Source organism: Pangasianodon hypophthalmus, chromosome 25 (assembly GCF_027358585.1).
Source record: "Pangasianodon hypophthalmus isolate fPanHyp1 chromosome 25, fPanHyp1.pri, whole genome shotgun sequence".
Taxonomy (NCBI): domain Eukaryota; kingdom Metazoa; phylum Chordata; class Actinopteri; order Siluriformes; family Pangasiidae; genus Pangasianodon; species Pangasianodon hypophthalmus.
Genome location: NC_069734.1, coordinates 6,392,779 through 6,408,109, shown reverse-complemented (window position 1 = coordinate 6,408,109; position 15,331 = coordinate 6,392,779). Strand labels below are relative to the sequence as shown.

Genomic DNA, 15,331 nt, shown 5'->3' with positions numbered 1-15,331 from the left:
ATAACTACAAAAAAAAGAGGAAATAATTTCTGTTTTGGCCATGCCCACTTCAGATTTACATCGGAATACAAACACACACATACACACACGTGTATATATATGTATATATGTATCTGTGTGTGTGTGTATATATATATACATATACATATATATATATATATATATATATATATATATATATATATATATATATATATATACATACACACACACACATACATATACACATACATATAGTGCGCCTACAAGTGCCTAATAAGTGTGATCCAGATCTGCCTTTTCCAGTTTGATGCAGTTTTTTTTTATATATAAAATAAAGTCACAAATATTTCTCAGTTCATTTTTTACCTATTTCTTACTTGCAGATTATCTAACGTTAAACCATTTCTTTAAGTTTAACCAAAAATGTTGAAAACAGGTGTTTAAAAAACCTCTGACAGGAAGTGTGTATGTGCGTATGTGTTTCATGCAGGTTAAAAAGTATAAAGCCTAACTTCCCGGAATCACCTCAGCTCTAACATTCCCAAGTAGGAGAATCCCAGTATGTGTACATTTCCTATACCCCTATACCTGTGCAAATGCTGGTATAAGCAATAAGCGATGTCCATGTGTAATACAACCCTTTACATATGCTAGATAATAAAACATTGTTTTTATAAAATACTGGAGACTAAAATCCTTTTATACCATAGTGCTGTTAAATTCTTGATCCTGATTTGCCAGAAGATTGAGTCTGATTTAGTTTCTATAACAGCAATTCCAACTGCAAGGAAAATCAAGAGTTTATATTAATGCACTTGTTATTGTTATAGTTTCTATAATAACAGCTAAATCACAGGGACATGTATGGTCATATAATGTAAACTTAGCAATAAGCAGATTTTCTTTATTAATTAACAAAGAAATGTGTATAACTGTTATTAAGTTGTGTTTTTCTGTTATGAGAACATTTATTTACCCTTTATGGAAGGAAACTCCAGTGTCAGTGCCTTGTGAAAGCTGAGAGTGAGAATATATTAACAAGCCTGTTAAAGAAACAGTGAGCAATTTGGTCAGAGCTCAAAATCCAAACAGACTCATCCCTTCTTCCGAAGCCACCTAGGCTAAAACGCCTGAACTCTAGTCCTGAACTGACATGCAACATGACTGACATGCAAGTAGAGACACCTCTTGTTTGTTTTTTTATCCTATTTACAGGGACCAAAGTTTTTCCTCTTAGTAATTACGTTATTAACAGCTGCTGGAATTGGGATGTAATCAGGAATTAGGAAAAATGTCCTGACTTAAGAATCTCTGATCCTACATTTAAAATAATCAAGCAGTTCCAGGAACCAAATAAATGCAGCCATTCTTTTACTGAGAGCAGGACACTCGAAGCAGATAATGTAATTCGGGGAAAATGTGGTCATACTGTGAATGGATAGTGATATACTCCACACCCATTTCTCAGTATGTTGTACAGTAACAGTACAGATCAAACTAGAGCCTGGAAAGTCACACATCCACCCCCACCGCTGGTCCCCAATGCTTGGACCCAATCCTAAATTTCTGAGAAATCAATAAAGCAGACCATAAACTATAAAGCCTGTTTAAAACCAAGCCCAAGGTTTGAGGAAACTGGCTAGAAAACCTCAAACCTTCACTCCTCTGACCTCCGTTCGTATCACAGCTCCTGTAGGCATTATTAGAAGTGCATCAGTCCAGCCGTGTGGTTTTTCCCTTTCAGCTGTGATTCATGCACAAACACAATTTTGTCCCCATGTCTTCTGTGGAAAGCTGCTTAAAAGCCTTCCATGCACGCACGTGTGGAAAACTCAAGGTGTGTGTTCTTATCTGGCTGGACACAGCTGTCGCATCCTGTACCTAGGTCTTTAAGACACAGCTCAACATGGCGCCTCTGTTTGCTTAACGGGATACAAAGGCACATTCCTTACTCTGGATGAGGAATTGCTCAAGTGAGTCTGAAACAAGGGGCTGCTAATGGCGCGTGGACAGACTGCTGAGGGAGGGGACGTCTCCGCTTCACGCACACATACACAGCACAGAGAGTCAGTGAGTCTGCGCTAAGATGGATGAGACGGAAAAGATAAGATGGCATCAAAGTGGTGAGGGTCAAACAGCTTGAAATTGAAGTCAAGCGCTATAACAATATAATTCAAGTAATCTTGGTACTAATCTTCTTGGAAAAGAATCCAGTGTATCTGTAACACTAAATCTCCATATATCATGTACTGAATGCACAATGCAAGCTTTGTACACGTTATCTGCAAAGGGCAGGTCACACATGCGCTATAATAGGTTATGGCCTATTTTCATTGGAGTTCAAGGTCAAGGTTTCAATTGTGTGCCGAGGCGACAGCCGTGCATATTTGCTCCTTAAGCTGGAGTTCTGCGTCAGTGAGCCGCCGTGGCCGCCCCGCCTTGCCCGGTGGATCATTAACCTGAGGCATTGCGCAACGACCTGTTGAAACTGTGCAAACTTTATTAACCACACAAGCCTTGGAGCTGCTATCTGCACAGGAGGGGATAATCATCAACCAGATTCACACACACAAACAGATACACACTCCTTTGCACTTCTGTCTTTTTTCCCTTTCTCTCATTCTCTCTTTCCGTGAAACTGATTTTGTCCTTTCTATATTCTTATATCAATTTTCCTCTCTGATCGTCTCCAGTTCTCTCTCTTTCTCTGCGAGGACAGACACAGCGGCAGGAGCAACAAGGGATTCGAGGCAGAGACACAGAGAGCTGCCCTACTATTATCAATTACATAAATAAATACCAGAAACGCAATAAGGCGTGCAGTGCAGCGAGCTGGCTGTGCGCCAGGGCATTTCTCAGATCATGACAAACCCTGCCATTCAAGCCATGACTGGTACTGACTGACAGTTAAGCAATACAGCAAGCAGTAACCTTTTTCAAATTGCCGTTATTTCCTTTTTAATCAGTCCCATTAAGCCTGGTCTTAGATTTTTATAATTATATCAGGAAAGTTGTCAATACCTGGGCACTAAATAAGCGTAAGTATATTGTCAGTCAAAATCAATGCCTTGGTCATAACGTAATTATTATAATTATGCCACTAGGGGGCAACAAGTACGTCAAAAAAATTCTTAAAATCACTTTATTACAGGAATACAGGGTGCAAAATGGGGAGGCACCCTGAATGGTACACCAGTCTATCACATGGCACTATACACAACACTTTCACACGCTTGTTCACAGCAATTTAGTATAGCCAATCCACCTACAAGCATGTATTTGGGAAGTTGGAGGAAACCAGAGAACCCAGAGGAAACCCAAGCTCAGGTCTGAACCAGGAGCCCTGGAGCTGTAAGGTGGCAACACTACCCACTGCACCACTGTGTCACCTACAGTTCCATAGTTACCATTTTTAAAATAACAAGACATTGATATATACATATATATATATATATACATATATATATATATATATATATATATATATATAGTATGAGTTCCGTCTCAATATCAATGCCTTGTTTTATATATATTTATATATTTATATGTGTGTGTGTGTATATATATATATATATATATGTATATATATATATATATATATATATATATATATATATATATATATATATATTATATACATATAAAAGATACATTAATAATAACACTTATGTATTAAATATAGCACTCTTTACGGATTTGGTTTGGCGATTTTAAGTATCCAATGAACCCCTGAAGAACATTTTTTAATAAATTACACAAAAGACATTTTTTAAAAAAGTGTTATAGCCTCAAGCAGTGTAAATTTTCTTTCAACGGAATAAATAGTGTCTGACCAATCATGCTTTTGCTCATGTATGCAATACATGCTTTTGCATGTATTGTCAAAATGCGGGCACTGTTTACAGGTATTAGTCACCTTATATTAATCTATTAGTCACCTTATACAAAAGACAATTACACCAAGTGCCAAAAGCCAAAACCGATCATTACTCTTTTCTATTAAGTAAACATTGTCCAAGTCTGCTCTGAGAAAATTTCATTAAAGTGGTTAAGGTAGTGTGCCAAGCCCAGGTAAAAGCCAAAGGGGATCAGACGAACAGTCTGCACAGGTCATGCGAGTGCACGGCCGTTCCGTATCACGCTGCTATATCTAAGATGGCCACTGCCAGGGTGAGTGTTAACACTCCGGCTTTATTTCTGGCCTTATCACTTCCGCAAACTGGACTTAGCCTGGCATTGGGTTACACTCTGCTGCTTGGCAAAGATATTTCTAGAGCTCCGACAAGCTGCTTTCAAAACGGCCAGGCTGGGAAAGATGCAGTGCAGAGCTACTTCGAGGAAGTGGAGTGGGGAGGTAATAAAGAGAAGTGGGCTTTAACGAGGAGGGGCTTCGGTGATATATAACTGTTGGCCTGACAGGAAAGAAGTGTGTGAAAATGTGAGTCAAGAGTCATCTAGTAACTCAGAAAAAAAAAAAACACTGGTGGTGATGTTCCAATAAAAATGAATGCTTCTATTGACACACAACTTTTCACTTTAACAGCTACAATAACTGATAAACCAAGGTGTGTGTGTGTGTGTGTGTGTTTTTTTTTTATTGTGTGGCTACTGTGTGGATTTGTTTTTGTTTTCTTGCATGACAAATGAATAAAGTACTAAAACCACAGCACTGTTGAATTCTCAAATCTGATTGGTCAGAAGGTGTTGATTTCTTTTCTATAACAGCAGCTCTCACAATACTGCTGTCTGTAAATCAAATCAGAGAATCTAAAACTAATAACAAAAAGATTTGTAAAAAAAAAAATAATAATAAATCTTATTTATCAATGACCTATAATGGTTCGAATGGTACTCCTTTTTGAAAGGAGATGTTTATTTGACATTTGTGGAAGGAGTCTCCAGTGTCAGTGCTTTGTAACAGTCCTCTGCCTCGGGAAAGTCTTCAGAACAAAGAACTTTGCACTTTCTTTTTCTGTAATATGACAAGCTCCATTTTTTTGTCTTATTAACTTCACAAAAGAGAGAAAAAGAGAAGCTGGTGTGGGAAAAATGCTTTATCCCTGCTATAATTTAAGTGACACAGGGGACTAACTTGTTTTGCAGATGTAACACAACAGTATATGTAACTATAAAGAGTTAAAAGTATGACATGTTGGTCTTTAATAAGTTAAATATTGCAATCGCTTACAAACTGCAGTGGTATAAGAGGAATAAAACACTTCAGGACATGGTGTTATTGGAAAATAATCCACTTTGTTGATTACGTTGATTATTTTTCCAATAGAGCATGTCCAGAAGTGTTTTGTTCTTTATATAATGTCATATTTATGAACTGTTATGACTAGTGGCTTTCACACGACTTTATCCACTTCTGTGGTTTTTGAGAAGATGAGTTTTGAAGATAGCCTAAAGAGCTAAAATCAGGTAAACTGATCTAGAGTATACTTTTATATGCACTGAGTAACTTATGTCAGATTAATGTTACAACAGAAATCCAGTCACATCACCATTTCACTTCCTCTAAAAAAAAAAATGAACTGCATAAATGTTGGCCAGTTGCATCATCAGGACTGCTGTTACTTTTTAACAAGCTGTATAGATTCACTTAAACGTGCTTATCAATCTCTAACTCATTCCCTCCCTACATGCACTTGTAAAGCGGTTATAAAACTAAAGTGTAGTTAGTCATTTCAAAGTTTAATGATGGTTTTTGATAAAGCAAAGGTCTTTATCTTGTACATGAGCCAAGCTAGAAACCCATAATTTACACTAAATGTATATGAGGGCCAGCAATAAAGAACTAAACATTTTATAACATTTACATGAGTCTTGTATAACCTCAACACCCTACAGTGCAACAATCCACTCCTGCCCGAGTGTGTGGAATGCTCTGGGAAAAAAAAAACGGACTGAGAATCGGTCTGAGGCACATAAAAAGCCCTGTCTCGGGTTGCTGAAGTTCAGCAGCCAGTCTGAGAGGTGTTTAATAAAGCGGGAATAGTGCTGCACACTTCACTCCACCCCTCTCCACACATACCCCCCCTGCTCTACTTAGGGAAATGGCTGTTTGCGCTGGTTATTGGCCAGAGTAGTCACTCGTTCCAATTTCTGTCCAAAGAAAACAATGGTCCTGTCAGAGAAACATGACATGGTGCTACAGGCTGCTCTACATGCAGAAGGTGTTTAGTTGGAACTTGTGGTTTTAGGACTAGCAGTACTTTCATGTTAACCATCACTTTAAGAAAAGTTTTTGTAAAACTGTGGAAGTTAATGCACAACTATAGAGTCAATTCAAGACTGTAACAGAGTTAATTCATCACTATAGTGTTAATTCAAGACTGTAACAGAATTAATTCACCACTATAGAGTTAATTCAAGAGTGTAACAGAATTAATTCACCACTATAGAGTTAATTCAAGACTGTAACAGAATTAATTCACCACTATAGTGTTAATTCAACACTGTAACAGAGTTAATTCACCACTAAAAGTCACTTCAAGAGTGTAAAAAGAGTTAATTCACCACTAAACATCATTTCAAGAGTGTAGAAAGAGTTAATTCACCACTGTAGAGTTAATTCAACATTCTAACAGTTAATTCACCACTATAGAGTTAATTCAAGACTGTAACAGAATTAATTGACCACTAAAAGTTACTTCAAGACTGTAACAGAGTTAATTCACCACTACAGAGTTAATTCGACACTGTAACAGAGTTAATTGAGCACTATAGAGTTAATTCAAGATTGTAAAAAGAGATAGAGTTCATTCAACACAAAGAGTTAATTCACAAGAGTATCAAGGTTTAATTCACCACTATAGAGTTAATTCAAGACTGTAACAGAGTGAATTCACCACCAAGAGTCCATTCACTAGTGTATCGAGGTTTAATGCACCACTATAGGGTTAATTAAAGACTGTAACAGAGTGGCTTCACCACTAAGAGTTAATTTAACACTGCAACAGAGTTAACTCACTATTTAAAGGTTAATTCTAGACTCTGAGTCAATTCAACACCATAGAGTTAATTCAAGACTGCCACAGGTAATGTAACACTAAGTGTTAATTAGAAACTGGAAGAGTTAATTCACTATTATAAAGGTTAATTCAAGACTAACAGCTACAGTTAACTCTAGACTGCAACAGAGTTCATTCATGTGTGTATCAAGGTTTAATTCACTGCTGTAATTCAGGAAAATTCAGCAGTTAATTCAAGACTGTAACACAGTGAATTCACCACTACAGACTTCATTTAAAGTGATCCTCAAGCACTGTACCAAACCGTGGGATTCCTCTCACCTCCTTGCAACCCTGTACATGTGGAAAACTTTCCCTTTCCCTTACCCTTCCCTTCCCTTCCCTTGACATGGACTACCCCAGCACACATGAAGCAGCGTGCACGAGCTGATGGCTCTCAGTGAAGCGGAGAGAAAGATGACTCACAGGTAGTAGGTGAAGGCGCTGAGGCCGCGCGGCACGGAGCTCAGTCCTCTCCCGGAGCAGTCAGCGCCTCCGTCTCCGTCGCAGCGGCACGCGGGCGCGCACACGGCCGGAGTGGACGCTGCCTGAGCCGCGGCGCCGCGCACGCACAAGCCGAGAACGAGGATCCGGACGGCAAGCGAGGGCATCATCATGGCTTTTTTATTTTTATTATTTTTTAACGTTGTTGCACAGCAGCTCCAGAGACTAAACCGCTACCACCGTAGCCTTATCCCTCGTTCCTTCTTTCTGAGTGCGTTTTTTTTTTCTTTTGAGTTCAATCTGCGGGCGAGTTAACGGACACGAAAGTAGCCGCCTCTTTGTTTATCGGTGCATGTCGCGGTTAAACCGAGCGAGCGCTCCCCTCTCTCACCCAGAGCAGGGCCGGTGAGCGGGCGTTCATACCGCGCCGCCTCGAGTCCCGCACGACCACACAAACACCTTTCCCCGCTTTTTTCCGCTTTTGTTTCTCCAACCAAAACAAGCCCGCACACCGCGCTGTGCTTCCCGAACCTTCTCTGAACAACAAGGTGACCAAACGACGAGTAAAGAAGAAGCGCCTCGCTGGTGGTGCTGGTGTTTTCGGCGTGTTTCCTCCGTTTCGCATAGAAAAACACAGTCGCGCGATATCCGCCCCTCGGTTCGTGCAGCGCTCGCGAGCCTGCCCCGCTTTCTGCTCGGGACAGCCAGCTACGCACGAGCTGCTGAATATGCTAATGAGCTGCTGCATATTCATGACTTCTCAACATGGCTATTAGCTGTAGACGAGGGAAGTTTAAGGGCAACCAGTTCACTTGTATAGTGCTTTTAACAATGGACAATGTCACAAAGCAAGTTTACAGAAATGTATAAATTCAGGATATACATTTTACACTTATGAATTTATCCCTAATGAGCAAGCCAGAGGCGACGGTGGCAAGGAAAAACTCCCTGAGACCACATGACCAAGAAACCTTGAGAGGAACCAGACTCAAAGGGAACCTCATCCTCATCTGTGTGACACCGGATAGTGCGATTATAAATAATTCCCTTTTATAACTGTGTACTACATGGTCTACAAGTCCAGTTGTGTAACCAGGAAATTCATTATAGTTTTCACATGAAGTCTATTTTGTTGAAATTATGAACCATTTACTCATGGAGATTTGAATGCAAAACTGTTCATGGGAATTGCAGTCCTAAAGCTATGATAGCAATCGTAGTCCTTAAGCCACTGTAGTAAAACTGTTCGTATCAGTTGCAGTCCAAAGCCATCTTCATGGTTTCTAAGTGATACCATCCACAGTAATCTCATGTGTCTTTAGGCTCTCTGTGTGAGAATAGAACCAGTGACCTGTTGTGCCAATGAATGATATAAATGATAAAAATCCACACAGCAAAGCACCTACACTGTTTAATGAAGACTTAGTGCATTCACTGAGACTGAATAAATTCTTGCAGTGTTTTAGGAACACTCTGAATTTAGACCTGCAATATTAAATTCACTCTCACAGTGTTGAAACAATACACAGCACTGGTTTCAACTGGTTTCACGGCCCAGACACAAGCAAAATTAATGCTGCATGCAAAATTAAATTCATTCATTTGTTCATCTTGGGTAGACGCTTTATCCTGGGCAGGGTGGCAGCAGATCCCGGCAAAACTGCAGCCCAGGATGGGACACCACACACACACACACACACACACACACACACACACACACGAGTGTTCACACACTCATTCACACCTATGTCCACCTGGTTAGCTTAGTAAAATTTTATCATTGCCAATAAAAAGTGTTTTTTTCTGGGGTTTTTATGGGTTCACTAGATAATTGCGGGTTCTTACCCTCCAAAAAAAAAAAAGGAGTTTGAAAACACTTTCTAGAAAGCTTTATTTGTCACATATACATTACAGTAAGATTGCTTTTCACATGTCCCAGCTTGTTAGGAAGCTGCAGTCATAGCACAGGGTCACCCGTGATACAGCACCCGTAGAGAGGAGAGCATTAAGGGCCTTGCTCAAGGGCCCAAGAGCAGCACCAGGGTAGTGCTAGGGCTTGAACCCCCAACCTACTGATCAGTAACTCAGAGCCTTAACCATTGAGCCACCACTCTACATAGAACTGTTAAGTGGTCCCCAGAGACACAACTGAAGAAGCCTAAACGGCCCTAAATTTTCAAGTGTGTATCAGTTAACAAATTACGACTCACTTCTTTTGCAATTTGCTTTTGTACTGTATGACCCACAACTGCACAATTACATACTAAAAATTAAAAGAAATATCTCCTGGCAGAAGGTCTCAGCCACTGTCAGTGCAAGCTTTGTTGAAAGTAAATGCATCCCTCAAGCTACAGGCACTTCATGCAGTCAGTGTGCACATACCTTTTCAGTGTTACAACTTACTGACATCTGTAAATATGGGATGACATATTTATTGAAATTCCAAACCATTTCTATTATAATAATGCAAAACAATGTAAAATGACACAATTTTATTCATATTATTAAAATCCAAACTGCGAGTTGTTGGTCACTCACACAGTGATTTTCTAAGGGTTTTTTGGTAACACTTTATTTGAAGGTGACCATCATTGGGTATTATAACACATTGGGCATTATAACACAACACATATACACACGCAAGATCACATAAATCTTTTATAAATGATTTTCTTTTTTTCATTTTATCATCTCTCATCTTATTAGTTTTCAACTAAAATCACATTAATGAAGAACGAAAAATCCATGAGGTATCCATTCCATTATAAATGCAGAATCAATTAGCACTTTGGTTTGAGGATATGATTAGTCATTTGTAAGGCTGACATATAGGCTACTTAAATTGTGTTTGTAACATATGGACCACCATTTTAGTTTAAAAAGCATTCCATCCTCTACTTCTATATGAAGTGAAGTGATGTGACTTGTGGCCAAGTATGGTGACCCATACTCGGAATTTGTGCTCTGCATTTAACCCATCCAAGTGCACACACACACACAGTAGTGAACACACACACACACCGTGAACACACACCTGGAGCAGTGGGCAGCCTTTTTTGCTGCGACGCCCAGGGAGCAGTTGGGGGTTCGGTGCCTTGCTCAAGGGTCTCACCTCAGTCGTGGTATTGAGGGTGGGAGAGAGCGCTTTATGAAGTACATAAATTAACACTACTCAGTACACACCTTCAGAAAGGTAAGATGGCAGGTGAATATATTTGATAGGTGAATAGAAGAGATCTCAAATGAATGTGCTGCTGGTAAAGAAAGTGTGTGTGTGTGCGTGTATATATATATATCCATATATATATACACATATATACATATATATATATATATATATATATATATATATATATATATATATATATACACACATATGCATATATATATATGTACACACACCACAAATTTGAACAGTCGATCTATTATGATAAATAAAGATTTGATTTTCATTACTCTTCCAATCAAAAACAATTCATGTCACAAGTTTTGACACAAGCTGGGACGACTGGTATAAATGCACCAAAATTTTTTAACTTTGTAATGAGCGTGAATGAACTGGATTATTTACTCCATCATCCTTTTTTCCCCAGAATACCTTTATACAAGAAACTAAGTGCACATTGTACAATAAAAGTACAACTTACACACAAGAACAGACGACAAAACTGTAAATTTTGTGGGGTTTTAACACTTTAAAAAATTAGAACTCATGAATGCAGCTGCCTATTAGTCTTTCAGTGTGCGTGTGTGTGTGTGTGTGTGTGTGTGTGTGTGTGTAAAACCCAACATTATTCTTATTATGCCATTGATGAGAGCTTGTGATATAATGCATTGCTCAAGGCTAATAGTTTCACTGGCGAGCTATTGATAGATATTAGGGTTTAGCCTCCCATCTAAACTTAATAAGGCATCGCTTATCTTAATAAATCTTCAGCATTACTTAATGAAATTATTATGTAACACTTTTGAATGCTTATGAGTTATGAGTCTTTATATTCTTTTTTTTCTCTGTATTAGTCACAGTTTTGCAACGTGAAAACTTCATATTTCATCTAACAAACTCCAACCTGACAAGTGAAATTGAGGAGGAAATCATATTAAGGCGTGAAGAATGTCGTCTTCTTAGGAATAAAATGTCTATAATGGCACTGAACATACTTTTAAACTTCAAACCAGTGCTGGAGTTATTTAGATTGAAGCCTCCCGGACTCTTTTCATTCGGGTGTTACTGTCTGTGTTAACTTTAAAAGCCATCAAGAAGCTACACACACACACACACACACACACACACACACACACACACACAAACACGCTCCACTGTAGCACTTCAGGGATTAAGTATTCTGACTCAGAAGCGGACATGCCAGAGAGAGAGAGACAGAGAGAGGGAGAGAGAGAGAGCTTAATGTTTGGCCAGTCTGCTTCATAGCTGTAAAATCTTCCATATATGTCATGTCACTTCGATACAGTCACTGCTCCACTGACGTCAGGTTTATCTAAACGAGCTAAAGCTTGCTTTTACAGACACATATTTGTCTAGACCTTGCAGCATTATCTTATCTTTCAATGCTATGCCCTGCTCTTTTATTATCATATTGAATTTGACTGTTATTTTTCCAGTGTAGGCTTTTAAATCACATTTCTTGCTATGCACAGGCACCTTAGTGGCAGATTAATGTCTGGAGGAGGAATGGTATTGTATTTAGTCTGGTTTAAGGAAGAAGCTCAATCTTTTAGTCAGCTGCTCAAGAGGTAGTAGGCTTAATATTTTACTTATACTCCAAATTTTCTCATCATTTCTTGACTAAATTAACATTTATCAGCTGTCAGGTATTCTGTATTAAAAAATTATATGGACATCTACTTAGCATTGCAGTTAAATTGACCTTTTTTCTCGACTACTAGCCCAACTTGTCATCACATTACTCCAGCTGTAATGCGAATAATGACATGCGATGTGCTCAGGCCGAGACGGTGAACCGGACATGTGGGATTCATTTCCAGCAGCAGTGGCAGCTCCATTCACTTTCAGTATTTAGGCCTCTGTCCAATCTGTAGCCTCAGTGTGTGTAGCCTCATAAACTGCCAAGTGTTCCTCAGGACAGGAAGGGCCCGCGAGGCAACAGGGTTTCATGCAAATGCCATTTGCATAAGCAGCAGCGGAGGGGTGCAGTGAAAAAGCCACTTGTGCTACTTGTTATGATAGACGGCTGTAAGAGGAAAAAACGTGGACGAGAACACATTTGAATGGCACATCAAGATCCCCGTACAGACACTGACTATCAAGACGGCGTTATCAAAGTTGTGTGTGTATGTACATGTGTGAGTGTGTGTGCGTGAGAGAGAAAGACAGGGATCAAGAAAGGGTCACAGGGGCATCAGTTTCATGGTAAATGTTTTTTATAGACCAGTTCAACCAGCTGAGCCATATCTGTCTAGATGTGATTGTCTGTGATTTATTGGATAAGGTTGTTCATTGTGGTTTATTTCGTTTGTGATTAAGTATTTAGCTACAACTTGTTTGGCTGGACATCAAAACTCGGATCTTTTTTTCTAAGCAGTTGCTGTCTTTTGCTTTTGTGTTATTATTATTAATACTATTATATTATTTTGTACTTTGTTACTTGATTTAAATGTTCCCTGAGGATAAGTGAAACATTTTTCATCGATTTACTGTTGAATTCTCGAATCTGATTGGTTAAAAGGTGTTAATTAATTTTCTACAACAGCAGCTTTGACAATAGTTCAAATCACAGCTAAACGTTATCGATTCTATAGTGACAACTTACACAGGTACTAACGTGCGCACCACACATAATCTAAACCTATTAATAGCAAAATTTAAAAAAAATTAACTACGAAAATGTGTAATCATTGATATGGTGACATTTTCTATTTATGTTTATTTAACATTTATGGAAGGAGTCTCCAGTGTCAGTGCTTTGTAACTCCAGTGTCAGTGCTTTGTAACTACAAAATAAAGGGAAAAAGGAGTGACTGGTGAGGGGTTCAACAATTTATAGCTGTTTTAGGACCTACCTTGTCTCACAACATTAAGTGTAGCTATAAATGTCAAAAAAAAAGTATGATTAATAAATGAAATCATTTATTAGTGATTCATTAAAATCAACTTCCAGGTGGTAATAGGAACTCTGCTTCACGTCGGTCTGTATCACACCACCGAGTCATGGATTATTTTCCTATAACAGCGTGGCCTGTTCGCCTGTCTTTATGACTACTCTCACTTTCTCTTCATAGAGAGGCTTCCTTGGAAACTACTGACTTCATAGAAAATTCCTATGGATTAACTGAACGTGGGCGATGTGATTGGATTTCATTTGATTTCATACAAATGAAGCGATTAGAATATTAACCCTTCCCCTAACTCTAACCTTTGGAACCTCATATGAATTGAATTCTTAAAAAAACACGTCCTGACTTTTAATTTCGAATGTTAAAATAATTTATTTTTACTTGTATATACCTGAGAACATTTAAGCTTGGGCAGTTTTTATCTTTCACTCAAACATTTCAACTTGCTTCCTCCATTTTAATTGAATACCATATAAAAAATCCATATTTTCTGTTTGTTTTTCTGTACTGAGTGCTAGCACTTTCTCCAACCCTCATGTTTATCTGCATCCCTTTTTGTGTCTTTCGGTGTAAGTGTGTGAGTGTGTGTTTAATTGTAGCTCTCTATGTTCCTCCTCCAACACTTGTTTCTGGTCAACTGGTGGACACTTGGTCGTGTGGTGATTATATCACTATCAGCTCCTTTAACAGCTCTGTGCTTAGATGTGTTCTCCGTCACTCGTAAATGGCTTTAGATAAAAGCTTCTTTAAAATGAATAAATACAACTGTAATGTAAATGTTTATTCACTAAAGAGAATACTTGTGCATTCACACTTGGTATACAAAAGCAAAGGTGGTTCAGTCACTGTTCAAAGAATTTACCCAAACACAAAAGAATGAAAATATGATTCCTACACCTCATTGTAAGTTACTTCCACATCTCGATTTGAAAAGAAAAAAACTTTTATTGTGTGTGCGGGTGGTGGAGCTTTTTATAAGGAAAGCGTAATTATAGCTTCTTGGGCAAAACAAAGCCTCACCCTAACGACCCAGAACAAGTCTTTGCCAGTCTTAGGGAAGACATCAGACCTAAACAATTTATGCAACACGCAATTTCTTCACTCATCTGTAAATAAAAGTCACCTAAGTACTTGTAGCTCAGAGGTTAAACACAAGGGAAATTATAACACTTTTCTTTCACAGCATGACATTTCTGAGTGAAAGAGAAGACAGGAAAAGGCATTATTATTATAATTATTATTATTATTATTATTAGTAGTAGTAGTAGTAGTAGTACTCGTAGTAGTAGTAGTAGTACTCGTAGTAGTAGCAGTAGTAGTAGTAGTACTCGTAGTAGTGGTAGTAGTAGTAGTAGTAGTAATAGTATGATACATGAAACTATTGGTTAATATTATTTATCTCACCCATGAATGCATTGTGATTGAATAAAAATCAAAACACATTTAGAGGCAAATAAAAGTCACTACATTTTACATTAATAGAAGACTATTTACAAAAAAAGCAACTGCGTAGTGTAATATTTTTTTCTTTTAAATGATTAATGCTAATAATAGTGAATCATGTACAGTATTAGCAGGGACATAAATTCTCAAAGTAAAAAGATCAATATAGTAAATAATGATTTCAGGTCCTCTATATGCTTGTCCAGTGAAGACTGTGTGTGCAACAAATGAAAAACTTCCTCACTCACATGCTGTAGTGCATGCTGATATAGCTAGCTGAGTGTTTTGCTAATGTTCAGAAACCACTAGCGATTGTTTACCTTATCTAGCGACTACATTTTGTAAAATAG

At 38.3% G+C, this 15,331-nt stretch overlaps 1 protein-coding gene across 1 annotated transcript in view; it reads right to left on the bottom strand.

Moving 5' to 3' along the window:
- The window catches only part of lgr4 (leucine-rich repeat containing G protein-coupled receptor 4), a 72,730-nt gene extending 65,110 nt beyond the window's left edge, over positions 1–7,620 (bottom strand). Inside the window, exon 1 of the mRNA XM_026937587.3 lies at positions 7,425–7,620. Within this exon, the coding sequence (XP_026793388.1) occupies positions 7,425–7,615 (191 nt within the window). The 5' untranslated portion in view covers positions 7,616–7,620. The remainder of the gene's footprint in view (positions 1–7,424) is intronic.
- Between the last annotated feature and the right edge of the window lie 7,711 nt (positions 7,621–15,331).